General features: G+C 45.4%; 2 protein-coding genes across 8 annotated transcripts in view; one reads left to right on the top strand and one right to left on the bottom strand.

The window, feature by feature from the left end:
- The window catches only part of ERBB4 (erb-b2 receptor tyrosine kinase 4), a 757,628-nt gene extending 755,709 nt beyond the window's left edge, over window positions 1-1,919 (top strand). For all 6 annotated transcript variants that reach the window (XM_083399758.1, XM_083399756.1, XM_083399759.1 and 3 more), the window contains one exon: window positions 191-1,919. In XM_083399758.1, coding sequence (XP_083255884.1) covers window positions 191-636 — 446 coding nt within the window. In that variant the 3' untranslated portion in view covers window positions 637-1,919. The remainder of the gene's footprint in view (window positions 1-190) is intronic.
- LOC310658272 (uncharacterized protein) lies at window positions 654-27,161 on the bottom strand (the record flags this gene model as incomplete). Of its 2 annotated transcripts, none has more annotated exons than XM_083400177.1 (4): window positions 26,935-27,161; window positions 24,393-24,485; window positions 23,696-23,761; window positions 654-774 (listed from the first exon to the last, which is right to left on the bottom strand). In XM_083400177.1, the coding sequence occupies exons 1-4, from the start codon at window positions 26,994-26,996 to the stop codon at window positions 654-656; spliced, it is 342 nt and encodes a 113-aa protein (XP_083256303.1). In that variant the 5' UTR covers window positions 26,997-27,161. The 2 variants fall into 2 exon arrangements, 1 of the variants encoding a protein (XP_083256303.1); XR_014502168.1 differs by having other exon boundaries at window positions 665-774; window positions 24,393-24,460; window positions 25,887-27,161.
- Between the last annotated feature and the right edge of the window lie 749 nt (window positions 27,162-27,910).

Genomic DNA, 27,910 nt, shown 5'->3' with positions numbered 1-27,910 from the left:
TAAACCACTTGGAACAACTCACCAGCACAATGCTCATCTGTTTCTTCCTAATATCAGCTGGTTTTCTTTTTTTGTAACCCATCATGGTACAGCTTGACAACATAGAAATATTAAAACAAATTTGTTTCAAATTAGGTTCCATTCAGATGTGGTTTGTTTCTTTGGCTCATATGGGTTTTATAATTTCTAGATCACCTGAATCCTGTGGAGGAGAACCCATTTGTCTCTCGGCGGAAAAATGGTGATCTTCAAGCGCTGGACAACCCAGAATATCACAACGGCCAAAATGGCCCACCCAAAGCAGAGGATGAGTATGTGAACGAGCCACTGTACCTCAACACCTTCACAGGCACCTTCGAGAATGCAGAGTACCTGAAGAAAAACGGGCTTCCATTGCCAGAGAAACCCAAGAAGGCGTTTGACAACCCAGGTTACTGGAATCACAGCCTGCCCCCACGGAGTACCCTACAGCACCCGGACTACCTGCAGGAATACAGCACAAAATATTTTTACAAACAAAATGGAAGGATCCGGCCCATTGTGGCAGAGAACCCCGAATACCTCTCAGAGTTCTCCCTGAAGCCTGGCACAATGCTGCCCCCTCCACCCTACAGACACCGAAACACAGTGGTGTAATCCCCAAAGCGTGGAAGTCATGGGGGACCCATATACCAGCACTCTCCTTTCTCCTCCGTCTCTGTCTCCCTTCTCTTCTGTCCCTTCTTCTTACCCTCTCTTCTCCTTTTCTTGCCAGTTCTTCCTGCAGGTGGTTGTCTGTAAATGGAAAGGCACAGTTAAGTCATTTGTTCCAGGAAGCCGGGGAGAAAGAAAAGTAAAGAGTGAATGAAGCAGCGGGGAGGGAGGGAGGGAGGCTGGCATTTCTCACTTTCTGTGCCCCCGCAGGGCCAGGAGGTCAGACAAGCCAATGAATACTAGTAAAAGCCGGTGGCGGTGTTGCCTGCTGTCCAACTAGTTCTCCACGTAGCAATTCAGCTTTGATGCTGCAGGGAAAGTCACAACAGTGCCAGCTTCTATCAGCAGGAAATGCTGAGAGCCACCGAAGCAATCCTGGAGGGGGCAGTGCGGTTTTGGGCAGGGGGAGGGAAAAGAGAGGGTAGGAAAGGACATTTTTAATATCATGAGTGATGACGTAATGAGATTGAGAATCCGACTTCTTTCTTTAACACTTTATATTCTACCACGTAAACAAAATGGCTAACCCAGCTTGCCATTCCCATCTTGTTCACTGTGTCCGTCCATCCGTCCATCCATCAAAGGGATCACACTGAAGATCACATGACTCTCCGGCCAGTTCCCCAGTTCTCCACCACTTCTGCAGTTGGGGGTCTGTTTTCTAACTGCACAGACCTAACTTCTTCATGCTTCTGTGCATGACACTACAGGTTTTCTACAGGTCAATAGGAGAACAAATGTTTTGAAAGCAAAAATGATTTCAGGACACAAAGGCCAAAATTATAGGGAAAACAACGACATCTCATTTTTTGAGGGCAAGCCACCAACCAAGATTTATATGCACAGAGCCTCCTGTTGATGTTTTATACTTCTTGAATACAAAATGTAGCTATTTTCTCCTCAGTTTCTTCTGGTTTATCAGCTAAAGTTGGGAAGCAGTAGAGAATACTGAGGACTGGACAGAGGGAGAAAATCCATCGTTGTTGTTCTTTTAATTCATGGTTTTGGGGTTGTTTTTGTTTAAGGGTGACCTGCTTCTAAAGGAGGCAGGGTCAGGAGGCAGACTTCAGTTCATAAAGAAGAAAACGCACATGGCAGATCACTGGAAAATTCATTTGCACTTAAGCTACGGTTTTAATTTTTGTCCTCACCCTGAACTGTATTCTGGAATCTGAATGAAGCAATATGGAAGTGACCAGCAAAATAAAATAATTTAAAATGTAAAATGAATTATTATTATAATGATATATAAATATAGATATATATAAAAGATGACTGTGGAAAATGCCAAAACAAAGTGAAGTCTTTGGAACTTTGTTCATCAGTGCAACGACTGCTCACAGGAAAACTGTTGAAGGAGTAACTAGCCTTGGTGCTGCCTCAGAAAGGAAAGCAGATTACAGGGCAGGGGGAATTGCGGGAAGAAGTGCTGGACTGACTTGGACTAGCTTACAAAGACTGTGGTGAGGCTGCTTATTGCTTTCCTAGCACAAAGAAGAAACACGAAGCAAGGTTTTAGAAATTCCGGGTGTGCATGGCTATTACATTCTCAGTCAAAACTGTAAATAATTTCAAAGCTTTCATCTACGAACCTTCATTCTCTGCTGGCTTTTACATGCTATTTTTAATTTTTTTAAAAAAGGTTTTTTTAGTTTGTTCCCTTCATGACTGGATTTTTTTTAGCTCTAGTTTATTTATACAGCTCTGAAGACATAATATCTAGTAGGGGCGGGGGGGGGATCACCCTCATTCTTACAGTGCAATCCTATCTACTCAGAAGTAAGCCCCACTGATTTCAATGGGGCTTAATCCCAGGAAAATGGATTGCAGGCTCACTATATGTTGAATGAAATTGCAGGAGGGGCAATAGTATTTTGTTGTATGCACTTTAGTAATGATTAAAACCAAGCGCATCGAATAATGGCAGGGAGCTGAGTCAAAATACTTCACATATCCTATTAGACTGAAAACAAGTCAAGGGGTGCCTTCAGCATTTTAGAGAAGCGTGTTAGGGGATATTTCAAGAGCTAGCTTTCAGGTTTATTCTGCTAAACAAACAAAGCTCATAGTTTCAGGAGTTGACTTGATATAGGTAGCCATTTGCTCATAAAGTATGTTTCTGTGATGCTCTAGCCTTTCTCTGTCATCAAGCAACAGAGTAGTACTTATTTATGGCTGGAATTTAAGGGGCAAAACACCTGGGGGGGGGGAGGGAATGGTAAAAGTCTCAGCCTTTTAAAAATGGTTTAGCACTGCCCTACTAACCTTCTCTCTTAAACACCAACAGAATGACCCCAAAGGCTCTCAGTGACCAAGGCAGGACTCCTTGCATAGCAGTCACATCCAGGGTCCAGAACAGGTGATGGCTCTGCAGCTATCAGCCCAAAGCCCCAGGCAAGTTGAGCAGAGAAGAACCAGGGCAGGGAGCCAGGGCACGGGGAGCTCTTGCCACACCCAATCCTCTGGCCAAGGTAGATTTTGAAAGCACATCATCCTACAAGCCATTGTAGATCCCGTGGTCATCCAAGAGTGGCCTCTTGGTACGGTCCGAGTAGCAAACTCAGATTGTGAGGTCATTTTGGGAAGCACTGGTGATCCACAAAGAAATGTCATAGACATTTGACATGTCTTGAGAAAACCCATGGAAGTTTGTGCTTTTGCTTCTTGATGTTCGTTTGCTTGGGTTTATTGTGTTTTCTGGCTCCTTGGTATATGATGATAGCCAGACATGGCATGAATGTATATTTAAAGATGAGTGATAACTGCCCTCTAGCCCCTGTCGCTGGGATCCAGCATGTTATTCCGGTCACCCTGGAAGCAGGAGTACCAACTCATCAACTCTCATATATTCTGTCAGCAACACTGGCTCCCACTGCCCTGGGGATCCCAGTAAAAGCGGACACAGAGCAATGGATCCAAACTACAAGAAAGAAGATTCCACCTAAACATTAGGAAGAACTTCTTGACAGTAAGAGCTGTTCGACAGTGGAATTTGCTGCCAAGGAGTGTGATGGAGTCTCCTTCTTTGGAGGTCTTTAAGCAGAGGCTTGATAACCATATGTCAGGAGTGCTCTGATGGTGTTTCCTGCTTGGCAGGGGGTTGGACTCGATGGCCCTTGTGGTCTCTTCCAACTCTATGATTCTATTATTCTAAACATGATGGTACTTAGCCCGCCTTCCGGTGGCTGCACCCGGTTGACTCTTTTATGTCTGTGCACAGGAGATGCTGCTAGGCAGGAACTCGGGGATTTCTGGTTCTCAAAAGCGCATTCCATATCAGGAGGCATGTATTTCTCTGTCTTTCAGACTACAGGTTCTTGAACTTCCTGAACCAGTTCAATCTCTCTCTGCCCAGAATTGAACAAATTATGTACTAAGTTACTACGTGGTGTAATATGACCTGAGCCTCATTGAGCTAATAATGCATATTTCTAGGTTTGTTTTGCTTTAAAGATGGAGCCGAGTGAGACCTGACTTCACATTGGATTGGCCTTATTTCTGCATGTAAAGTATTAGTCTGCCCAGTTATTGGAAATTACATTTTTTGTCTGTGAGAGTAGAATTTTTTCATTCCTTCCACTAAAGCAGTACAAAACTTGGGTTCTTCCAGAAAATGCTTAATTTTAAGTATCTGCATTTAATTGCCAGGTAGAGGAGTGCTTACTGTAGGCATGAAACTTATTTCCAATTACACAGTTTCTCTAAAAAATATTGTTTAGTTAATCAAAATATGTGTCAAACTGCAGTGAGAAGGAAGGAGACATTCATAATACAATGTTTAGTGTCAGAATCAGTTGCACAATGGACAGAAATGTGTGCAGGCCTGGTGAAGTTTATTCTCTTGATGTGCTGGCCAAATTCCCATTTGTCACACCAGAAAAGCAGTGTGTGCAGAACGCAAAGAATTGGTGTTCAAGTGCTGGCTGCTCACTGATTTCAGAAGTTTTAGTTTACCCACTGGGGGAGGTGGTAGAGAGTGGCTTTTAAGGGGGTTCTGAAAACCAGTTGTATGGCCCCAGGGGTGACTACAGGGAGAAAGTGTTATTTTCATATCCAACTTAGAGGCTTCTACCACCTAAGCAGGGTGGTTCCTACTAAGCAGGGTGGAGCCTGCTAGATGAAAGCAGAACATTCTTTGACACTACGGATGCTGCAAGTGTTAAGGAAACATTTTCTACCATCAGTGGAGATTTCACTGGTATAGCCATATATACCATAGGATTACTGAGGCAAAGTTATGGTGGTTTTCCTGGGTCTTCAAATATAGAAGTCTCCAGACAGACCATTTCACAATGAAGAGCATACAGGGGAGCCCTGGCCACACAGGATGAGGTGGATGGGAGCTGAAGTCCCACAATATCTGGGTGGCTCCCCTCCTACCCCACTTTAAAGTTTTGGGAACTAGCAGGGCCTATCCAGGTGGTGACATGAAAAAATGGATTGCAATTATTCACCTAATACCAGTTTGTTCAACAGTAAAACTCTACAGGCTTTTGGGGATGACAGAAAGGAAAACTCCTTCCTCCATGCCACGTTCTCAGTCCAGACTGTGAATGGAAGGATTTGTGAATTTCATATATATTTCAGGTAACCCAAATAATCTTCTCAGTTGTCCATGTTTCCAGCCTTAAATTGTTCTCCACATTTTGCAGCAGTCTGTGATTTTAAATTTTTAAAAAATCCTTATGAAAATTCATTATTATTTCAGAGCATTTCCCTTTTTTATCCATGGTTTATTGGGCTTTTCACATTATTACAATAAAATGGTATAATCCTTTAGTTCCTCCCCGCCCCCCAGTTTTGCTCCCCCTCTTTGAGTTCATGGCCTCTTCGTCTTCTTTGTGTGTCTAGGTTTCCGCACTCTGATGAATGGGTGTCAATGTTCTGCTGTAGTCCTAGATTAACATTCATTAACTTGGGGAAATTCCCATTGCTGCAGTGTGCCTCCCATTACATCTAAATGCAGATATTATTTGCCAAACGGTTCCAAAAATGCACTCAAAATCTTTTGGAAGCTTGAACTTTGTAGAGCAGAATTTTCTCATGGAATGCTGGTTGCAGGAGGTCCTGTATCCAGGTTGCTGTGCTTTGTGTACTCCCGATAGTTCCAATATTTGTTTTGATGACAACATGGCTCAGTGGAGCCATCCTTCTTGTGCTTTTGATAATCCCCACCTGGCACGCACGCAACCAACTGCAGTGGTAGAGTTGCCTGTTAAGAGGGATTTGTACAGAATCAGATTAATTCTAGGCCTGCACTTCCTTCCAGAAAATTGGATTACTGTGCAGTTCCATAGTAGGTGAGCTATGTCTTTTATATGCAGTTTTGACTAATGTACATATTTTTGAAAGCATTTTTTCCATAATACAATCATTTCTGCAAGTCATTTTCCCTAAATATTTTCATTTTTATTTACACTTCCCCCTAAAATATGCATTTTTGTAAACAATGGTTGGTTGGAAACTGCATCACAAAACTTGAATTTGGTGCAGTTTTGAAGGATAGCTGGGTTTGCTTTGCATATTGTTTCTAAAATACAAATTTGATCGATTCGGCTTTCAGTGCTTCCTGAATCAAGTCTTTCCCTCATCCCTAGTCCAGACTTTTCTTCTCACATGTACACCAAGGCTATATTTAAAAACTTTGAATGTATCAAATAGCTACCTGCTTATACGCCATTACCTAAGCAACCAGTCTGATTCCCCTTCCTGCAAAAGGAGAAGCAACCTTAAAACTAGCTGGAAGCATTTCTTTTTTCTGTTTTGGGTGGGGGGCATGCTTGTCCTTACGCCATCGCCAGAGGGTCAGGCAACTTCACTTCTGCCCAGCTTGCTTCTGCCGTGTCCGGCCTTTGGCAAAGCATTCTTAGGCAGCATTCTTTGGGAAACTGCATGAAATGATGGGCTCTGATCTGTTCCAGAAGACCAAAATGAATTCTTAGTGCAGTTTAATCTTCATCTCACCACCTTTTTTAAAAAAATTCTTCTTTAATAACCAGCATGTCTCCCTTTAAATGCAAAAAAGCCTGTGAGTAGCGTGATTTCATTGGGATCATGCTGCTAAGAAAGACAACAGGGTAAATAAAGCTTCCAGCCTCATCTTCTCAGCAGTAGCAGCTCGGCTGTGAGAACTGTATCCTCAGGCCAGACGTCCTTCTGTTTGTGTTGAAGAGCCCTGTAGTTAGCGCTGCTAACTGCTTTGCATCCTGTAGATTAAAGAAAATATACCCTGCCACAGTGGAAATCACACAGGTACCGATATTGCACAATTTGTGGGAAAGTTATAGAAGTTAGGCAATACCCTGCCATAGCCTTCCTGTAGTTAATATCACTGAGGAAACTTCCAGAAGTGACAAAGGAGGGAAATAATTGACATTTGCTTCAAGCAGGGACACAGCAAACCAGCCAAAACACACAGCAGTCACGACTTGAAGATAAAGGGGCCTGAACTCTGGGTACTATGGGAAATGTTACCTTTCTTGAAAGGCACATGCGCCAAGGGAGCGAGCTTTTTTTGCTCTGAATTATTATACATTGCCTTATATTGCCCTTTATAGAGGTGTGATGTGAATTTCTTGTCAGCTGTTATTTGGGTTCAGAGCCCAAAGGAAACACTGCGAGTTACATTTTCAAAGTCTTCACTAAAACCAGAAGCCAAAACTGAAGCTGAAAGTGCTGCATGCTTCCAGCAGCTGATTTGTTTTTAAAAAATCACCTTTATTGCTCCAACATTCTCAGTTAAAAACAACAGAAGTGAGGAACATTCTGCCCAGTCAAGAAATGGGGAAAGGCAAAGTCATCTTGACTGAACGTTTTTAGTTGTAGTTTTCCTTGTGCCTTAGCTACGCAAGTATCTCTTTATTTGGTGTTGTTTAATTATATTTGCTCTGGTCCATGGGGTCATGAAGAGTCGGACACGACTAAACGACTAAACAAGAACAATTATATTTACATTTAAGACTTTTCTGTAGCCCTCTGCTTTGTTGTCGTTGTTGTTTTAGTCGTTTAGTCGTGTCCGACTCTTCGTGACCCCATGGACCAGAGCACGCCAGGCATTCCTGTCTTCCACTGTCTCCTGCAGTTTGGTCAGATGCATGTTTGTAGCTTCGAGAACACTATCCAACCATCTCATCCTCTGTCATCCCCTTCTCCTTGTGCCCTCCATCTGTCCCAACATCAGGGTCTTTTCCAGGGAGTCTTCTCGTGAGGTGGCCAAAGTATTGGAGCCTCAGCTTCACGATCTGTCCTTCCAGTGAGCACTCAGGGCTGATTTCCTTCAGAATGGATAGGTTTGATCTTCTTGCAGTCCATGGGACTCTCAAGAGTCTCCTCCAGCACCATAATTCAAAAGCATAAATACTTCGGCGATCAGCCTTCTTTATGGTCCAGCTCTCACTTCCATACATCACTACTGGGAAAACCAAAGCTTTAACTATATGGACCTTTGTTGGCAAGGTGATGTCTCTGCTTTTTAAGATACTATCTAAGTTTGCCATCGCCTTTCTCCCAAGGAGCAGGCGTCCTTTAATTTCATGACTGTTGTCACCATCTGCACCATCTGCCTTCTGCAGCCATACCTTTAATTGTTCAGAAGACATGGAGGAGGGCAGAGCGGAAGAAATTTCTTTCTACTAGCGCTGTAGGGTTACTGTGCAAGCAGACAGGAAGGTAGATTTGGATTCCCGAGGTTTACTTGATGTGTGTGATGCTTTCAATCCCATCTTTATAATTTTCTCCATATTGGAATGGGAAATTTAGTTCTATGGTTTCCATGTTCCTCTTTGCTTTCAAAACAATGCCCCTTATAATTCACTCATTTTCACTTAAACTCAGACTCCTCAGTGCTGCTAATGTTGAGTATTCAGCAAAGCAAAACTAATGCATGCAAGAAATCACTGTGTTTCTATAGTAGTCATTAATTTAACAAGGCATCAAAATACACTGAAAATGGTTGGTATCTGGCATGGATGTGTTTAGGATGTTGTAACTGTGCTGGCCCCATAGTATGTGAGGTACTTTTGACGGTATCATAGAACAGGTAAATGGGATACAGTGGTACCTTGGGTTAAGTAGTTAATTCATTCCGGAGGTCCGTTCTTAACCTGAAACTGTTCTTAACCTGAAGCATCACTTTAGCTAATGGGGCCTTCTGCTGCTGCCGCGCCGCCAGAGCCCGATTTCTGTTCTCATCCTGAAGCAAAGTTCTTAACCTGAGGTAATATTTCTGGGTTAGCGGAGTTTGTAACCTGAAGCGTATGTAACCCGAGGTACCACTGTATATAATACTGCCCCAACTTTATCGGCTGTTGAACCATACAAAGTTCTCTAGTAAGCACAAGTACTCAGACCAAGAATAAAAGGAACTAGATTTAGTGTTCTCATAGATCTAGGCTAAATGGCCTATATTATCTTCACAGATCCTTCACACATTGCCTAGCATTCCCAAGGAAGTCAGAGTGACCGATTGTAAGGGTGGCTGTGTTAATTAAATTAAGTTACCATATTTTTCTGTGTATAAGACGCCCCCATGTATAAGATGCCCCCTATTTTGGGGGATTCCAAATTAAGAAAACACCCCTCAGCACTACCCATATATAAGACAAGCCCCAATTTTAAACCTATTTTTTGGTAAAAAAACAAACACCTAGTCTTATATACGGGAAAATACAGTAATTTGACCTTGCCTAGAGTTCAGGTTTAAGCCCTTTAGGAACATGGTTGTAGAGAAACAAAATGATGTTGGAGTAAGCATTTGGAGTTGTTTCTTTGGATGCTATTTCTTTACATGACTCAGTTTAAAGCTTTACAAGGAAAATCTTATGTCTACTGTTAAAAATTAGGGACAAGGATGTTCCATGGCCAGAAACACCAGCACTTCAGAATGTAAAAGGCCAATTTGTATCTTTTCCTTCCTTCAGTGTTTGCACTTGTCAGAGCTGGCTCCGGGTCCCAGCTCACCAAGGACCAACGCTAGCCGGTAGTACAGTATCAAAGTCTTTATTGAAGAATAGTCTCCATTTACAAATCTCAGCGTCCCAGCTCTACGTCTGAGCTTTAGACCGGCGAAGCTCTATCTGGATCTCCGCCCCCTGTGCACCAGCTTAAAACTCTAATCTTACTCCACCTCCTCCTTCTCTCTCTCTTCCTCTGGGTCTTACTACCCCCCGGGGTCTCTTCCCTCCTGGACTCTTCTGACGCAGAGCTGGACCCCTCTGACTCCTCCCCCTCTCTTCGGCGTGCTTTAGGACCTGGCTCCCTACCCGGGCTGCCCACCTTGCCGCCCTCCTGTACATTTGAACTTGGCGCGCGCGCGCGTTTAACTTTCCTGATGACCGTTTCCTCGCTCCCTGACGAGGGTGTGGCCACTCCTGCTTCACGCTCTCCCTCTGCCTGCGCGCTCCCTGATCCCGATGCCTTGGACTCCTCCCCCTTACTGCACTCTGGGGGGGAAGCTGGTCCGGATTTCCAGCTGTTACTCTCTGAGTCCCCTCTGGCCCCTTCCTCCCGAGGTGTCCCCCTTGCCCTGACCATGGGGGCCCCTTTCTGTGAATCCTCCGAGTCACTGGAGAGACTCAGAGACCTCGGACTACTGTCGCCGCTGACATTTCCTTCCGACTCCTCCCCCTCGCTCTCCGTTTCTTCCCTCTCCTGTGACTCTGCTCCTGAACCCCTGACATCCATCCCCCCCTCGAAGCCCCCCCTTCCCCCCTCCCCTTCCTCCGGCGGGGGTGCTGGGTGCTCCGTCGTTGTGGGGGTGAATGGTGGATACAGTTCGTCCCCCGTGGCGTGCATCCAGTTAGAGAAATCCGGCTCGTCCTCCATGTCTTCGCCGACCTCGTTCTCCTCTGCTTCCATCTCCGTGCCGCCATGCTCGAACCCAACGTCCTCCCCCATCACGTCCATGTCCCTCTCACCCTCGTTCCCCTCTGGGTCCGTTCCCTGCCAAGGGCCCCTCAGCCACCTCTCCTCTCCTCGATTGTCCCACCAAAACGAGCGGTCTGAGGCAAACCCCGAGGGCGAGCCCTCCGGTGAACGTGTTTCTAATGCTGGTTCTTCGTCCGATGTGAATCCCTGGAACGTGCTGGTAGAAAGCGTGGGTGTGAAAAGCCAGTCGTCGAAATACTCGGCTGGCATGGGCCTGTGTGGGAACAAGGCATGAAACTCCTCTTTGAGGAGAGGCTCGTCCAGGGCATAGTCCGGCACCCAACTGTTGGCGCTGGCCGGGGTACCTTCCCTTGCGAGAAAATATTCTACTCCCTCCTCCCCCCATCTCGAGTCCAAAATCTCTGTGACCTGGTTGATGGGTTCTCTTCTTGGCGACTCCCTCCTTGGGGGGGCCTCCCTATACGGGTCTGGTGCCGTGCCCTGCGCCTGAAATCGGTGAGGTGCTTTGTAGGGCGTGAGCACCGACCTATGGAATACTGGGTGCATTCTGGATCCTTCCGGAAGTGTCAACCGGAAGGCCACCGAATTGATCTGTGCTTCAACTCGGTAAGGTCCTAGTTGCTTATGTCCGAGTTTCTTCTTAGCTAAGGATCTGGTCGGCACTGCGTGGGCCGCTAACCACACCCAGTCTCCCACCTGTATGTCTTCACCAACCCTCCTGTGCTTGTCAGCCTGCAGTTTGTATGCGTGCTTTGCAAGCTCTAACTGCCTCCTAAGCTGATCGTGGACTTCCTGCAATTCCGCCGCCAAGACTTCCGCTGCCTGTGGCTCCCCCTCCCCTAGTTTCTCTAATCCCGGGAAGGTTCTGGGATGCCTCCCGTTGTTGGCGAAGAACGGCGTCACCCCTGTGGACACGTGCTTCGTGTTGTTGTAAGCGAACTCAGCGAGTGGCAGGTAGTCCACCCATGTCGTCGGCTGTTGATTTGCATAGCATCTCAGGTACTGCTGCATGATGGCGTTGACGCGCTCCGCTTGTCCGTTGGTCTGCGGGTGTCTCGCCGACGCTAGGTTGATCTTGACGTTCAGGAAACCCATCAGCTTCTGCCAGAAGCTCGAAATGAACTGGCGCCCCCTGTCGGACAAGATAGACCGTGGCAGTCCGTGCACCCTGAAGACGTGGTCTATGAACAGTTTGGCGGTCTGGTCTGCTGTGGCCACCTTCGCGCACGGAATGAAGTGGGCCATTTTAGTGAACATGTCCACCACCACTAGCACTGCCGTTTTACCCCTCGAGCTGGGTAAATCCGTGACAAAGTCCAGTGCCACCCTCTCCCACGGTTCGCTCGGGGTCTGCAGCGGTTCGAGCAGTCCTGCCGGAGGTTTGTGCACTGACTTGGCCCTTTGGCAGGTGTCACACCTCGAGACGTACTCCGCGACTTCCCCCCTCATCTTGGGCCACCAGAAATCTCTGGCAACGAGTTCCGCCGTCTTCTCCTTGCCGAAGTGCCCGGCGGTTGGCGCGTCGTGCAACTGCTGCAGTACTTTCGCACGGAGCTCATCCCCCGGTACATAGAGTGCTCCTCTGCGGACGAGCAATCCGTCCCGTATTTGGAACTCGTCGTTTTTCACCGTGCCCTTGCGCACCTCCTCCATCTTGGCTAGAGCGAAGGAGTCCTCCTGCAGTGCTCGACGGACCGCCTCCAGGTCCACGGTTGCGGAAGCGCACGCCCACGCTTTTTGGGCGAAAATGTGCTTGGCCGCTGCTGGCGCCGCTTCTTCGAGGTATTGCGGCTTTCTGGACAGTGCATCTGCCATGATGTTGTTGTCGCCTGGGATGTATTCTATCCTGAAGTCGAAATCCGCAAAGAACTCCGCCCATCTGATGTGCCGCTGGTTCAGGAACCTTGCCGTGCGCCAGTACTCCAAGTTCTTATGATCCGTTTGAACCTGCACTGTGTGTTTGGCCCCGATGAGGAAGTGCCGCCACGCCTTGAATGCTGCATGAATGGCCAGCAACTCCCTGTCCCAGATGGTGTAGTTCTGCTCTGACTTGCTGAGCTTCCTAGAGTAGAAGGCACACGGTCTCCAGTCCCCATGCGGGTCCTCCTGCAACAGTACGGCGCCCACGGCTCTGTCTGAGGCGTCCGTCTCAACCCTCAGCGGTTTGCTGGGATTCACATGCAGTAGCTGCCCTTCGGACGAGAAGAGACGCTTGAGGTTCTGGAAGGACTGCTCCGCTTGCTCCGTCCAGATGAACTTCTTCTTCTTGGAGCTGAGCGTGTCGGTAATGGCCGCTGTCTGCATCGCGAACCCCTTGATGAACTTGCGGTAAAAGTTGGCAAACCCCACAAACCTCTGGACCTCCTTCCGATTGCGCGGGCTCTTCCAATCCAACACCGCGCGAACCTTGGCGCTGTCCATGGCGAGCCCCTTGTCCGACAGCTTGTAGCCCAGGAAATCCACCTCCTTCCTGTCGAACTGGCACTTCTCCAGCTTTGCGTATAGCCGATGCTCCTGCAGTCGCTGCAGAACCTCCTTGACGTCCCCCTCGTGGGTCTCCTCAGATTCTGAGAATATGAGGATGTCGTCCAAGAAGCAGACGCATTTCTTGTAGAGAAGACCCGCCAGGACATGATGCATGAACGCTTGAAAACAGTGGGCGCCATTTTGTAAACCGAAGGGCATAACTCTATATTCATATGTGCCCAGGGGCGTGAACATGGCAGTCTTCCACTCGTCCCCCTCCCGTATGCGGATCAGGTTGTACGCCCCTCTCAGATCCAACTTTGTAAAAACGCGTCCTTTCCTCACCGTTGCCAGCAGGTCATCTATTTTGGGCATTGGAAAGGCTGTGGGCTTGGTCTTTGAATTTAAGAGCCTGAAATCCACTACAAGTCTTTTTTGGGGCGTGTCCTTTTTCTTCACAAAGAATACAGGACTGCCCCCCGCTGCTTTCGACTCCCGGATGAAACCGCGCTTTAAGTTGAGGTCTATGAACTCCTTGAGCTCCTGTAGCTCGTCTTCAGACATGGAATACAGTTTCCCGGCTGGCAGCGTCGCCCCTGGCAGGAGGTCAATCTGGCAGTCATAGGGCCTGTGGGGAGGCAGCTTGTCCGCTTCCTTCTCGCAGAAAACCTCCAAAAACGCTGCGTACTTGCGTGGCACTGCTTGCAGCGTGCTCAATTGTAGCTGCGTGTCTTCCCCTCCTTCTTCTTGGCTACGAAGAATGCAATGTTCCGCGCAATAGGAGGAACCGAAGGTCAATTGGCGTTGGTACCACGCCAATGCTGGACTGTGCCTGTGCAGCCAACTCATGCCCAAGACTACCGGCGTGCCTGACAGTTGGGTGACGTTGAAGCTGATGACCTCTTGGTGATTTCCAATCCGCATCACCATTGGTTGCGTTTGGTGCACCACCTGCCCCCCTAGCAAGTCCCTGCCATCCACTGTGACAACCTTCAGGGGCAGTGTGGCTGGCAGCAGTGGTATATTGTGCTGCTGAATAAAATCCAGTCCTATAAAGTCGGCGTTGCTGCCGGAGTCAATGGTGATCGGCACTTCCAGAGTGCTTCCGTTGGGCAGTTGGAGAGACGCTGTAAGCTGCACCACTGGTTTGGGTGGGAGGGGGTCTGTGGGCTGCAAAATCTCTGGGGATTGTTTCATTGATTTGTCTGGCTGGACCCCAGTACCTCTTCCTCCAGCCAGACTCTGTCGTTTCCCTGCTGCGTTGCTTCTGTCACTGTTGCCGATGCTGCAGTGTGCTTGTGGAGCCTCTGGGGACACTCTTTCGCCATGTGTTGAGCACTGTCGCAGATGTAGCACTTCCTGTTCCCTCTAGGAGGCTTCGTCTTGACTGCTCCCGGCGTCAGGGCTCTGGTAGCTGACTGAGCCCTGGCACCTCCGAGCTCCATCGGTTCCTCTCCCCCTCCCTGCGAGGGCGTGGACTGCGCACGCGCTGCTTCTTTGGGATAGAAGGGAGGTGCTCTGGCTGGCGCCCTTCCCCAACGTCCTTCTTCTCTGTTGCAAGGACGTTCCTCCAGATGCACCCCGATCTCCAGAGCCCTCTGGACCACTTCCTGGGTGCTCCTTGGCCTCTCCCCCCTTCCAATCTCGGCTTTTACTTCTGTATTCAAGCCCTCCCAAAAGAGATCTCTCACTGGCGCAGACGCTTTGTCCCATCCCAGTGCATGAACCAGTCCGAAGAAACGCGTATGGTACTGACGCACGCTGGCTTTGCCTTGCTTAAGTCCATGTATGTCTCTCCTGGCAATATCAACGTCTATCTTTGATAAAAAACACGAGTCCATAGCTTTAATGAAAGCCTTCGCGTCTTGGAGCGCCGGATCATTGTCCCTCCATAAATTTCTCAGCCACGTTTTGGCTTCACCATGCAAATGGGATAGGATAAACCCCACTTTCTCTCTTTCATCTCTAAAGTCTTTGTCAAGCAGATCCAGCGCAAACAACAGGTCTGCTCTAAAGTTGGGGTACTGCTGTAAACTCCCGTCAAAATGGGATACAAGGCTGCCTCCCCTCTTTCCCAATCCAATGCCCTCTGCTTTGGATCCAGGTGGCCCCTGTTTGGAAATCACGTCCAATCTTACTTGGAGATCCCGGTAGGCGCTACTCATTTCCTCCTCTCTTTTTCTGGATGCAATTACCTCCGTGCTGAGTCGTGTCACAGCTTCTTGCAGGGCGGATATCTGCTCTTCCGTCGTCATCTTGCCTGAGTTCTGTGAGCTCTTGAAGCACCCCTCCTCTGCCCTCGCTGCGTCAACTCACGTGGCGAGGTTCTTGGTGCCCAAACTTTAAAAATTGAGATAGAGCTTACTGTCAGAGCTGGCTCCGGGTCCCAGCTCACCAAGGACCAACGCTAGCCGGTAGTACAGTATCAAAGTCTTTATTGAAGAATAGTCTCCATTTACAAATCTCAGCGTCCCAGCTCTACGTCTGAGCTTTAGACCGGCGAAGCTCTATCTGGATCTCCGCCCCCTGTGCACCAGCTTAAAACTCTAATCTTACTCCACCTCCTCCTTCTCTCTCTCTTCCTCTGGGTCTTACTACCCCCCGGGGTCTCTTCCCTCCTGGACTCTTCTGACGCAGAGCTGGACCCCTCTGACTCCTCCCCCTCTCTTCGGCGTGCTTTAGGACCTGGCTCCCTACCCGGGCTGCCCACCTTGCCGCCCTCCTGTACATTTGAACTTGGCGCGCGCGCGCGTTTAACTTTCCTGATGACCGTTTCCTCGCTCCCTGACGAGGGTGTGGCCACTCCTGCTTCACGCTCTCCCTCTGCCTGCGCGCTCCCTGATCCCGATGCCTTGGACTCCTCCCCCTTACTGCACTCTGGGGGGGAAGCTGGTCCGGATTTCCAGCTGTTACTCTCTGAGTCCCCTCTGGCCCCTTCCTCCCGAGGTGTCCCCCTTGCCCTGACCATGGGGGCCCCTTTCTGTGAATCCTCCGAGTCACTGGAGAGACTCAGAGACCTCGGACTACTGTCGCCGCTGACATTTCCTTCCGACTCCTCCCCCTCGCTCTCCGTTTCTTCCCTCTCCTGTGACTCTGCTCCTGAACCCCTGACAGCACTTAACAAGGGATAGATTTCAATTTTCTTGTTCCCTTGTGAAGTAATTCCCTACAGCACAAACAGTGCCATTTCACTCCCACATTCACAGAGTGATTATACGGTTAGCTGTAATTATTATTGATCTTGTTGTGGTAGCATATTGCAACTGGGTGCGATCGTTGTAATCATTGTGTGCGCACATAGCCTACCACTTCAGAAAATGTGCTTATGCACATCTTTGACTTTAATCACCTGGGGGCTTGATGCAAACCAGCTGAAATTTAGCAGGGAACAACCAATTGACTTCGATGGTACCTGTGTTAGACACTTGTGTCAGATCAATTTACACTGAGCACAGAGGTAAGTTCTTTCCTGAACCATAGCTTCATTAAGTTGCGAGTTTCCTTAGCCTCTGAAAGCATATAGCAAGGGATGTTCATACATTGCATCAAAGTCTCCACCAAGAAAGATGGACTTCAGCGCTCAATATGTATTTAGAAGATCAATAATATTTATGCAAGTTTTCTTTTTTGCATACAAATCATCAGTTGCATGCATTATGCTGAAGCAGCTACAAAGGGTGTTCTTGTTCTTCTTGTTTTTGCTTTTGCACTAGTTGTGTTGGTAGAAGCTGTAGGATAGGCATTAGTAACTGAGGGTTGTTAAGGAGGTTTTAGTAGAACATGAGTAGGGACCATGAAGTGTGAACAAGTAGCCATACAGCATTCAGGACTCATGCTTACTGGAAAAAACTTCCTTGTTGTGCAGACACAACTTGCTAATTTTCAAATTAATTTCCAGCATGATAAGCAGAAGCATGCTTTGCTTTTTAAAAAAACTGTAAGAGTCTTGCAAATCTGAGTCCTTTGTCAAACACCAGCTTTCATGGGCATGGATTTACAGCAAATGAATAACATTAGCCCTAGCAACTGACTGGAACATAAAGTCAATGAAAAGAGAGAAGGAAAATCAGGGTGATACAGCAAGCTTTTTGCTAACTTACAGGGGAGGCTAACCTTACAACAGAATTTGAATAGGTACTATCCAGGGTGACAGGATGCACTGAAAGGTGGGCCAGTTGAAATGCACCTTTCAGCTACTCACAAGGAAAAAGCACCTTCATTTGGATTATTTAAATAACCATTGTTTGAAAACAATTCCTTTCCACTGGCATGAAAGTCAGCTTGCATTATTATCCATAAGCACTCAGCGGACTAAACCATTTTGGGGCCGATAACCACAGTAGCAAACTGTGAATGGTATTTTATAAGTGTAGATATGTAATCCGTTATTTTGAAGTGAGGTACTATGAAATATGTAGCATAAAACGGTACTGCTGTTAAATGGGTCGATAATTAAACTGAGCAGCTGTGCAAAGGTAAGCTAACTTTGAATGCAAGGAAACAAAATGATCCTCTGGAAGCAGGAAATGCATAATCCAGTTAAAAGAAGTGCTTGGGTGTGCACAGTTTTTATTCCAGTTGAAATCACTGGCCATTTGGGTACAGACAGGGTATCTGTTCTACACATGGGAAGGAACTGGTTCAATCTGTTCAAGCAGCAACAATCTACATGTTCACATGCCACATTCTGCACCCATCTGAGTGAGCCACAACTCTCAATGAGACTAAACTTGCATATACCCAAGTATATGCAAGTATATACCCTAATGGAACTGTGGGTCAAGCTCAAAGCCAGTATAATGTACATTATGTCTGTTCTTTAACTTTTTCTCTGGTGAAATATTGATTTTCTGAGGGTTTTTGTTTTTTTTAAAGAAACTCTCCATAGGGTTGAGTGTTTTCCAAAATGAACCTGCAGGTTGGTTTTTTTCACCCTCTTTTCTAGTTCTGGCCACCAGACCCACACACTCGCTCAGTTGGTTAGAGCGTGGTGCTGATGACGCCAAGGTTGCAAGTTTGATCCCCGTATGGAACAGCTGCTTATTCCTGTATTGCAGGGGGTTGGACTAGATGATCCTCAGGGTCCCTTCCAACTCTATGATTCTATGATTCTAAAGGAATGATTCAGTTGTTTAGTGACTAAGCCATGCGACCTGGTAAACTCACCTAGTTTGCAAAGTAACTTTAAGTTCTTCATAGCAGATAAAGAGAAAGGTAAAAGCAAATGTATTGCATATAATTTTTATGCACATGCAACGCACTGTATTTTGTTAGGTTGGAACTCCCTGTTAAGATTGCAGCCCATTTAAAAAAAATTCTAACATGTTTAACATGTTTTTCCCTATTAATAAAATGCCTTTAATTTGTTATTGAATAAAACTCAATATGGAAATTGCTTTCCTTTCTAAAATAAATATGCATCGCAATCTGCTTCCTAACCCAGATCAGATTTGGGGCAATTAAAGCTGCGATCCTATATGCACTTCCCTATTTGTAAACCCCACTGAACTCCGTGGGGCTTAGTTTTGCAACGATACGCATAGGATTGCCCTGGTAGTCCGACTGGTTTCAGTGGAGCTAAATTTAGTTAAATGCAAGAAACACAGCATGTTTATGGTAGCATTGAAAGTTCTTTATTCCAAATATTATTTGGCCACATGGTTTTTAGGAAGCTTGAATTATGGACCAGTTTCTAACAACTGATACACTCTGACAAAGAGAAGTGGTGAGTTTGTCAACTTCCTTTAGTCCCAAATTTGCTCTGCTGTTTTTAGATGATGGACCCAGGGATGGTGTACACAAAGACATAAATTTGAATCCTGGTCTCTTAAGAATCTCTCCCAGTGTAGCAACACTGTTCGTTGACAGAACTGTAGCCAAACTGCATCCTAAACAAAATTATTTGCTAGTGCAGTATGTCTTAGGATTGGGCTGTGAGAACATCCTGGGTTTAGCTATTTCACTCCATTCCTAGTACAACTGTTAAAAATGCAAAGAACAAAATACTTTCACCTTGTAAACTTCCAGGAAATCTTCCAGGAAAGTGACACAATACATCCATGTATTGTGGATTTTGCATCCTCATTTCATGTGACACAATGCATTCAGAGTTAGCTGCCTTTTTGAAACAAAAATTTAAAAACAAAACTACTGTATGTTAATTTGAAAATGTGAATAGTATTTTTATAGCTTGTTAAAGACATGGCTAGTTGCATATGTAAATAAGGATAATGTAGTTTTATTTTCCTTTGTGGGCCTCATTCCTTGGAACATAATTGTCTTAAGGTTGATTTGTATATAAGTAATTGGCTTGTGATTCCATCCTCTCTCCTTCCCCCTCCCATTTGCCCCCTATTTGTTTCTCTCCTTGCAGGTTCGATTGGAGGTCTCATTCTGACATTCTGTGTGATTCTGTGTTAGCACTATTGTGGTGTGTTCAACCTCCTGCACCTGCTTACACAGTAGGATATGACAAATTGTGTGTGGTGTAATGTTACTTTAACCTTTAGTTTTTTCATCTTTCGGCTATGAAGGATTATGCACTGTTAAAAATTACATAACTAACTTTTGTTAATATTTAGCTATCTATATATTTTAGTATCATTTCCCTTTCCTTTTGTTTTTGGAAGCTATGGGAGAAACCAGTGTCTCTTTTCCTTCCCTTTGTGTGATTAGGATTGTTCTTTTTCTGTATTACCTCCCAGGTTCCTTGGAAACTTTATCTGTTTGTTAGGACAAATGTAGATTGCAACCTGCTTTAGCTTCATCCCACACTGATCATCCCAGCTGAACAATTTGAAAACTGTTCTGCTTTTTTGTTACATGAATCTGTCAGAAATATATTTTTAATTTAATATAAATGAAATTCAATAAAATACAAAACAAATGGTCCTTCATGCATGTGGCCTTTTTCTTCTTCTTATTGCCTGGTTGAATTAAACATTAATTTTGAACACTGTAGCCAACTGAAAGTGGGGGTGTTTGGGTGCCTCTATAAAGGCAATAGCAAAAGCCTGCAGATTTGAATGGGGACTGCACCTATCCTTTACCCTAGTCCTAGACTTCTTCCATTCAGCTTCCCATACCACAAGACACTCAAGTGTTCAGGTAGCACACACTCTTCTCGGCATCTCCCCTCTCCTGGAAGCTGCTAAGATGCCAGAATGTCTTCTTAGCACAAAGATGCTATAGGTGTATGCTATAAGATACCAAATGCTTGTATCTTGGAAGGAGTGGCATTGCTGGCTGAAAGATTAAGCTATCCATATACAGTGGTACCTTGGGTTACAGACGCTTCAGGTTACAGACTCCGCTAACCCAGAAATATTACCTTGGGTTAAGAACTTTGCTTCAGGATGAGAACAGAAATTGTGCAGTGGCAGCGGGAGGCCCTATTAGCTAAAGTGCTGCTTCAGGTTAAGAACAGTTTCAGGTTAAGAACAGATCTCCAGAACAAATTAAGTTCTTAACCCAAGGTACCACTGTAATCTAAGCAGATAATTTAGCTGTAGCTTGGCCCTAGTTATGCTCTAAATTGGAGACCACGTTTTGTGTGTGTGTGCGCGTGTGTGTGTGTTTTTAAAAAAGGTAGTCTGGTCTGTTATGCACTTCCAATATGGTTGCCATATTGTGTTATCTAAATGATCTTTTAAAAAATGGTGCAAAACGTATGCACCAGAAGGCATTTTCTTACTGTCAAAATGACAGAATGCACAATTTGCAAACTTTGCCCGCAACAAAATACCAGTCAACAAGGAAACACACATACAATTTATGCATGTTTACTTGGAAGTAAGTCCCAGAGAGTTCAGTTTACTCCCAGCTATGTCTACGTAAGATTTAGAGTGATCTATATCTCCTGCAATGGAGCTGGGGCATATTTCATGGACTACAAATGTTCAGCTTTCAAGAACAGGACTATATATTCATTATGGGAAGATTTCATTTATACTGTTGTGGCACATTGGACAGATTAAGGAAAGCTTGTGAATTCTGCCCACGCTACATATAATCCACCAAGGAATCCAAGATGCTGGTGGTGTTGAATGCAGATTCTAGCCAGTGCTCAGAATGCACCCATTCTGTCCAGCACAGTCAGCATGTGGTGGAAAGGCATTCACTGCCTACATGTAAGGTTTAATCACAATACAAACACAGCACGTTGGCTAATACAGAGACTATTACAAAACAGTAGTATCATTCCGGAGACACTGTCCTTTTGAGGCTTTTGAGACATCTTCCGTTGAAACTTTTGAAGGACTGTTGTGAGACGTCCTTAGACATCTATTTTGAACACACGGCTTGGCGGTCCTCGCTACCACTTTGTTATATTGTACATATGAACTTTGATGGGCTTAGTTCTATAATTTGAATGATATCATTATTCCATTATATATTCTCTACTATTAGCCTATGTGCTGTGTTTGTATTGTTGTACATGTAAGGTTTATCACAAGTGAGGCAGCCTCCTGGAGCAGCTTCTACAGTTCTAGATGCCACCCAGGCTGGGTCCAATACATTGGGACACCTGAGGCGAAACACAAAATGCCATTGGGAACAAGGGTAGGAAGAGACTAGCAGCACTAGGGGTGACAAATCCGGTCTCCAAGGAGTTTGCTGCAGCTGTCACTGCCACTGCAGCAGCGGGAGATTCCTTGGAGGCTGGATCTGCTGCGCCTGTGGATCCTGCTGCCCAAGGCAGTCGCCACCTCATGTGCCTGAATTGGATCACAGTCAGGACACTGCAAGCCAGCATCGTAGAATGGTCTGGAGGTGGGCTGTGCTTATGCCCTACCATGTGTGCACACACATGTGTAAATGCGTACACCGATCCTGTCTTGGGCCCAGTCCAATCCGGGATGACCAGGACCCATTGCAGACCCCAAACCAAACTGGAGGCATAGCACAGCTGTACGTTTTACTAGGGCTTTAAACCCATATTATGCAATTGAAAATCTCGAAGAAGAAGAGTTTGGATTTGATATCCCACTTTATCACTACCCTAAGGAGTCTCAAAGCGGCTAACATTCTCCTTTCCCTTCCTCCCCCACAACAAACACTCTGTGAGGTAAGTGAGGCTGAGAGACTTCACAGAAGTGTGACTGGCCCAAGGTCACTCAGCAGCTGCATGTGGAGGAGTGGAGACACGAACCCGGTTCACCAGATTACAAGACTACTGCTCTTAACCACTACACCATACTGGCTCTCAGTATGAGAACTGAGAAATTCTACTCAGTATTGATCCAGAGTAGATTCCAATGCATAGTGAGCAGAGTAACAACTTAAACACATTGCAGGATTCCAAAAAAACCAGGCCAGGGGCAATTGTATTTCATCCAGCAGAGCTTTACTGCTACTGAAGGCAAATGAACATAATGGTCACAAATCCAATACAGTGGTACCTCGGGTTAATAACTTAATTCATTCTGGAGGTCTGCTCTTAACCTGAAACTGTTCTTAACCTGAAGCACCACTTTAGCTAATGGGGCCTCCTGCTGCCGCTGCGCCACCACTGCACGATTTCTGTTCTCATCCTGAAGCAAAGTTCTTAACCCGAGGTAATATTTCTGGGTTAGCGGAGTCTGTAACCTGAAGCATATGTAACCTGAAGCGTATGTAACCTGAGGTACCACTGTACATTCAGGATTGGCACAGTCCATAAGACATCCAGTTGCAGCAGACAAACTTACAATAACTTATAAGAAGTCTAAACCTTAACATTAAGCATCCCATTCAGAACACCACACCAGAAGGAAAAGAGGTAGGAAGAGAAAGCGAAACCCAGGCTCCTTCTGGCCTTACTTTTATAGTCAGCATGGCCTTGACTGACAGAAATAAGAGAACCAGTTTAAGCCAGCTGCACTCAGCTTCTGTGAAGGAATAACCCAAACATCATGAACCTTCTGCTTGTTTCTTTCACACCAAGAAGCTTCCAGAACCCTCTTGAATCAATTAGAATAGAAAAGATCTCTACACATCAGATCAATACTTTCTGGACTAAGAAATGGAAACTGAAATTAATCATGCAGTCAGCGGTGAGAAGGATGGGTGAGCATAGCTGCCTGCATCTCCTTCCCAACCGCCTCCTCCTCATCAACCAACCCTAACCACTCAACCAACTCCTCAATCTGGTCTAGAGCCCTGACACTCTAGGAAAATCCTCAATCAACCCAGGTTTGTTTAGGATTGGTCTAGATTCTAGGATTTGTCGTGTAGATTCAAACTGTTGACCATACAATTGGCAAGCCCAAGAGGCTCAGTGGTTCAGACCACAGCGATAATATGGGAGCTAGAGATCCCCAATGAGTATCACACCATTGACGCATCCCCAGCCCAAGCCTACATCTTTTGATTGGCCTTTGGAACTCGTGAATGTTGGGAAAGGGTGGGAAGCATTCATTAAACTTAGATCAAGTACATTGCTCTGTTTTTCCAACAATTGTTTTTGTTAGTTACCCTGAAGGTGTAGGACACAATGGGCTAGAAATAAAGAGAAACTGGATTACATAAAATATATGTATATAAGATTATCTGTAAAGGAACACTTTGATATGGATGAGCCTGTCTCTTCTGACTCTGAGGACTCTCATATGAAACTAAAGTCTGGAAGGCTTGCCTGGCAGGATTATCTAGACTCAAACAGTTGATTTACCTGTATCCTCTGTGGCTGGCACTGACAGAGGGCCACAGGAAGCAGCATGTAGAATGCTGAAGGTATCTGTATACAGAATTACAAGAAACAGTGTTTGTTTCATATGCAAATTAGGGAAAGAGCCAGCCTGCTTCGGTGCCAACCTATCACACCCCATGCCTACTGCATCCTCCTTCCTAATGTGCCCCACTATCTGCCCAGTTTCTTGTATTGTTGCCATCTCTACGCTCTATTCTCCATAGCACCCAAATTAACTGCATAAATGTCAATTGTGTGCAACGTATTTAAGGTGTATCACAGAATTAATGGTGGCACTGGCAACACAAGCACTAGGGTGAGAGGCATGGACAGATTGTGCTAGGCTCTACATCGGTCTCTGGGCAGTGCAAACATGGTTGCAGGAAATAGGCAAGGTGGTGGGGCACCTCAGTCCTAGGGAACTGAATTCAAATTCCCCCCTTCTATGCAGAGTCCTAGAAAAATGATATAAAACTGGAGTGATTCATATGGATTGAACAAGCTTCAATGCATTTTATTTTATCCCAATTTGGGGCTGCACTGGACATTACCCGGCAGACCAAGGTTGGCGGCTATGAATTGCTCCTACTGTGTATTAGTTGCTTCCCAACAGATCCATAAAATGCAAACACTCCACCATCCAACGGGCAATTCATGATCGTGTCTGAGAGTTGATTACCTGTATTCCTCCTCCACAAAAGATGTTTTCCTGCATGTGCACCTTTTCTTTCCATGTTCACGTTTTATCTGAATAGTAAAAGGGATGGTGTCTCTGTAACAAGGTAGAGACACCATCCATAAAGTCTGACAGGTTCTTTGAAACAAATTTCCCTCCAAAGGCTAATACTGTTCACAGCTTAGATGACTACAAAAACGGCCACCATATAACAGTCTTCTGAGGCACATTGAGTGGAAATGACTTGTGAGAATAATCTCATCTCGTCCACTGAAATTCCCGAGGGAGTAAGCACAGAAGGAAAATATACTCCATGGCTTTCTTCTTTCGAAATGGCTACAAATCAGCCTCACCTCTGTTCCCACTCTCCAAACACATCCCAGTTGCTTGCCTCTTTCTACCATTACACAATTTGGGAGACTCTGCAATTTGATTTTTTGAATGGCATGAGCACATTTTAATAAGATCCTTCCTCACTGTCCCAAATGTTTGCAGCCTGCAAACTGATTTCAAGCAATAACCTAGGGTTGCCATATTTCAGAAAGTGAAAGTCCGGACAGAAAAGTTGTTGAGCTTTTTTAGGCAAATCCCCCCCCCCCCCAAAAAAAGAGGTTTTGGAGCTATTTTGCCACACTAGCTAATATATAGTGTCAATTGTTTATTGTGTGAAAGAATCATAGAATCATAGAATCATAGAGTTGGAAGAGACCACAAGGGTCATCGAGTCCAACCCCCTGCCAAGCAGGAAACACCATCAGAGCACTCCTGACATATGGTTGTCAAGCCTCTGCTTAAAGACCTCCAAAGAAGGAGACTCCACCACACTCCTTGGCAGCAAATTCCACTGTCGAACAGCTCTTACTGTCAGGAAGTTCTTCCTAATGTTTAGGTGGAACCTTCTTTCTTGTAGTTTGGATCCATTGCTCCGTGTCCGCTTCTCTGGAGCAGCAGAAAACAACCTTTCTCCCTCCTCTATGTGACATCCTTTTATATATTTGAACATGGCTATCATATCACCCCTTAACCTCCTCTTCTCCAGGCTAAAAGAGCAATTTTTGAAATGCCCCTTCCCTCAAATCTACTTAGTTTTGCCAATTCTTCAGCACATTCACCTGGGAGAAAGTCCAACTGAATTTAGTGGGGCACACTGCTGATGAGACATACAAAGGATGACACGGTCAATCCCAGAGTTCACACACACACACAACACCAATGAAAGTAATGGCATGGGACAACTTTTAAATCTTTTGGGACTGCTTTGGAATAATAGAAGCTTTGAGCTTTTGCAATTCATTCCTATGTAGCTCAGCAAAAAGTTGAGGAATTGAAATAACCCATTTGGAAGGGAATGGCTTTGAAATTATTATTCTGATCCAGTCCCATGCATATCCATTTTGAACCACAAGCCAAATCTGCAGAATAAAACCCAAATGCCTCAAAATATATTCAAACTTATCTGCTTGTAAACAAGTTATATGTCTTTGGCTCTCCTCTTACCACATGATCAGGCACATCCTACCCTGGAAAGTCTCCTGAACAGCCAGTATCCACATGTCTGCATTGTATTTCTAAATCCAAGAGGATGGGAGAGGCCTTGCCAAGTTGAAATGCAGATACTCTGTTGAGGCACAGATCAGGCTTCGCATATTGATTTTCATCCCCTCAGCAAGACCATATAGTATCTGCATTTCAGTATTTATAAGCACCGAGCAGGAGCTAGGGGTGGAAGAATGTACTGATGCATCACTTAGCTCAGTTGGTGAACTGAGGATGCAGTTAGCAGCTGGCAGATCAGCAGGTTCAATTCGTGGTGTTTTTTCTCCAAAAGTCACCTCTATCTTAGTGGGCATAAATAAATTTCTATTATTGGGTCTTTGTATCTGATAGCCAAAGATTTCGTTGAGAGTGCAATATGTTCCAATCCTCTCATCTACCCCATTGTCTGCTTCTGCTCAAATTCCTCCCCTTCTGGCACTTTCCTTGGAGATGGGGTAGAGCAGAACAGAGTGGTTCCTCCAATCTGGATTTTAATCTGAGCCAGTGAAGAATCTCAAAGATCATAATGCTTGCCTCAAATGGAAAACAAAACCCCAACATCACTGATAATGTTTTAAATTATTCACCTTTCATAAACAGAAGAATTCCCTTGTAAGGCCAATATCCATGGACATAAAAATAAACTTACATCTTCATGATTGTAGTGATGGCAATTCCTTTATGCTCCATTTAAAAAAAAAAAAAATACCCCTGTATTTCTATTTCCTCAAAGTAAGAATAGTAAATGCATATCCAGAATGTAGAAACCAAATTATTGACTTCAGAGAACAATGAATCGGACTCCAATTGAATCTTCTCTTTCTTTCTTTCTTTCTTTCTTTCTTTCTTTCTTTCTTTCTTTCTCCCCCCCCCCCTTTTTTTCCTCCTCTTGCATGTGTATGTTTTCACACTTGGATTTATGTAGGACATTTCCATAAATGTTGCATCTGCTTGGGATTGGGTGTCTTTTCATTCAAACAACCAGCGCCACTTCAAGCATTCTGTTTACCTTTTCCTGCGTGCTGCTGGGCTATTTGTTCCAGATTGTTGCCTCCTTGCAAAGCATTCCATGGCTGTCCTCCAGATTATGTTGCTTCTGATACTTCATTCTGTCTGTAATTTCCAGTTGCCATCTGGCTCTGCTGTACACCACAATTAACCATAGGAAATACGAGGACTGTTATAGAGAACAGGAATTTAGCAAACTTTCCCCCGAAATACCGCTTGGTGATTTTCTTTCTGTTCCTCATGTGGCAGGCCTCAGGATTCCTTTCACTTGTAAATAAATAAGTTTTGCAGAAGAAATAATTGCATAAGTACAGAATGGTAAAATTACACTTTCAAAAACTCAGAGCACCAGCACACTTGCTAACTACTCCCAGGCATCTCTTAGGCTTTGGGGACTGATCAGAGTGCTTTGGCATGAATTAAGTATTCTTATTAAAATTACTTTGGATTAAAGGCTGACATACCCAAACCACATATCAATTAATCCAAATTTCTCAATTTTAAATGTGTCTACATTTTGTCTTCTTGTTTGCAGTACCCTCCATAATGGCTCCACTGCAGTCAAACTGGCCCACCCAATAGGAAGCCTTCTCCTCGCCTTAGGGAGTCCACCCATCTGCTCCTGCCAGGGCCCCCAAACGCAGCTCTGCCCCTGCTACCAGCAGAATGTTTTTACTGGGAGCAGCTTCAAACCAGGGGACTGGGATAAGAGCAGGATGTTGCCCTCCAAGGAGGTGTGGAAAAGCCTCTCTTTAGCGCAGGGCTAATCAGGGTGGTTTATGGGGGAGCAAGCTCCATAGTTTAACTAGGCATTCTTTCTGTTCTCTGTCCTGAGTCTTCCAACATTCAGCTGCACTGGATGCCCACGAGTTCTAGTGTTATGAGAGAGCGAGAACATTTTTCTATCCAGCTCCTTCACACCTTTTTCATGTCTCCCCATCTTCTCTTTTTCTCTAAATGAAAACATCCCCCAAGTT

Source organism: Podarcis tiliguerta (assembly GCF_965153285.1).
Source record: "Podarcis tiliguerta genome assembly, chromosome: 1".
Lineage (NCBI taxonomy): Eukaryota > Metazoa > Chordata > Lepidosauria > Squamata > Lacertidae > Podarcis > Podarcis tiliguerta.
The sequence above is the reverse complement of the archived record's forward strand: the minus strand, read 5'-3'. Positions and strand labels throughout refer to the sequence as shown.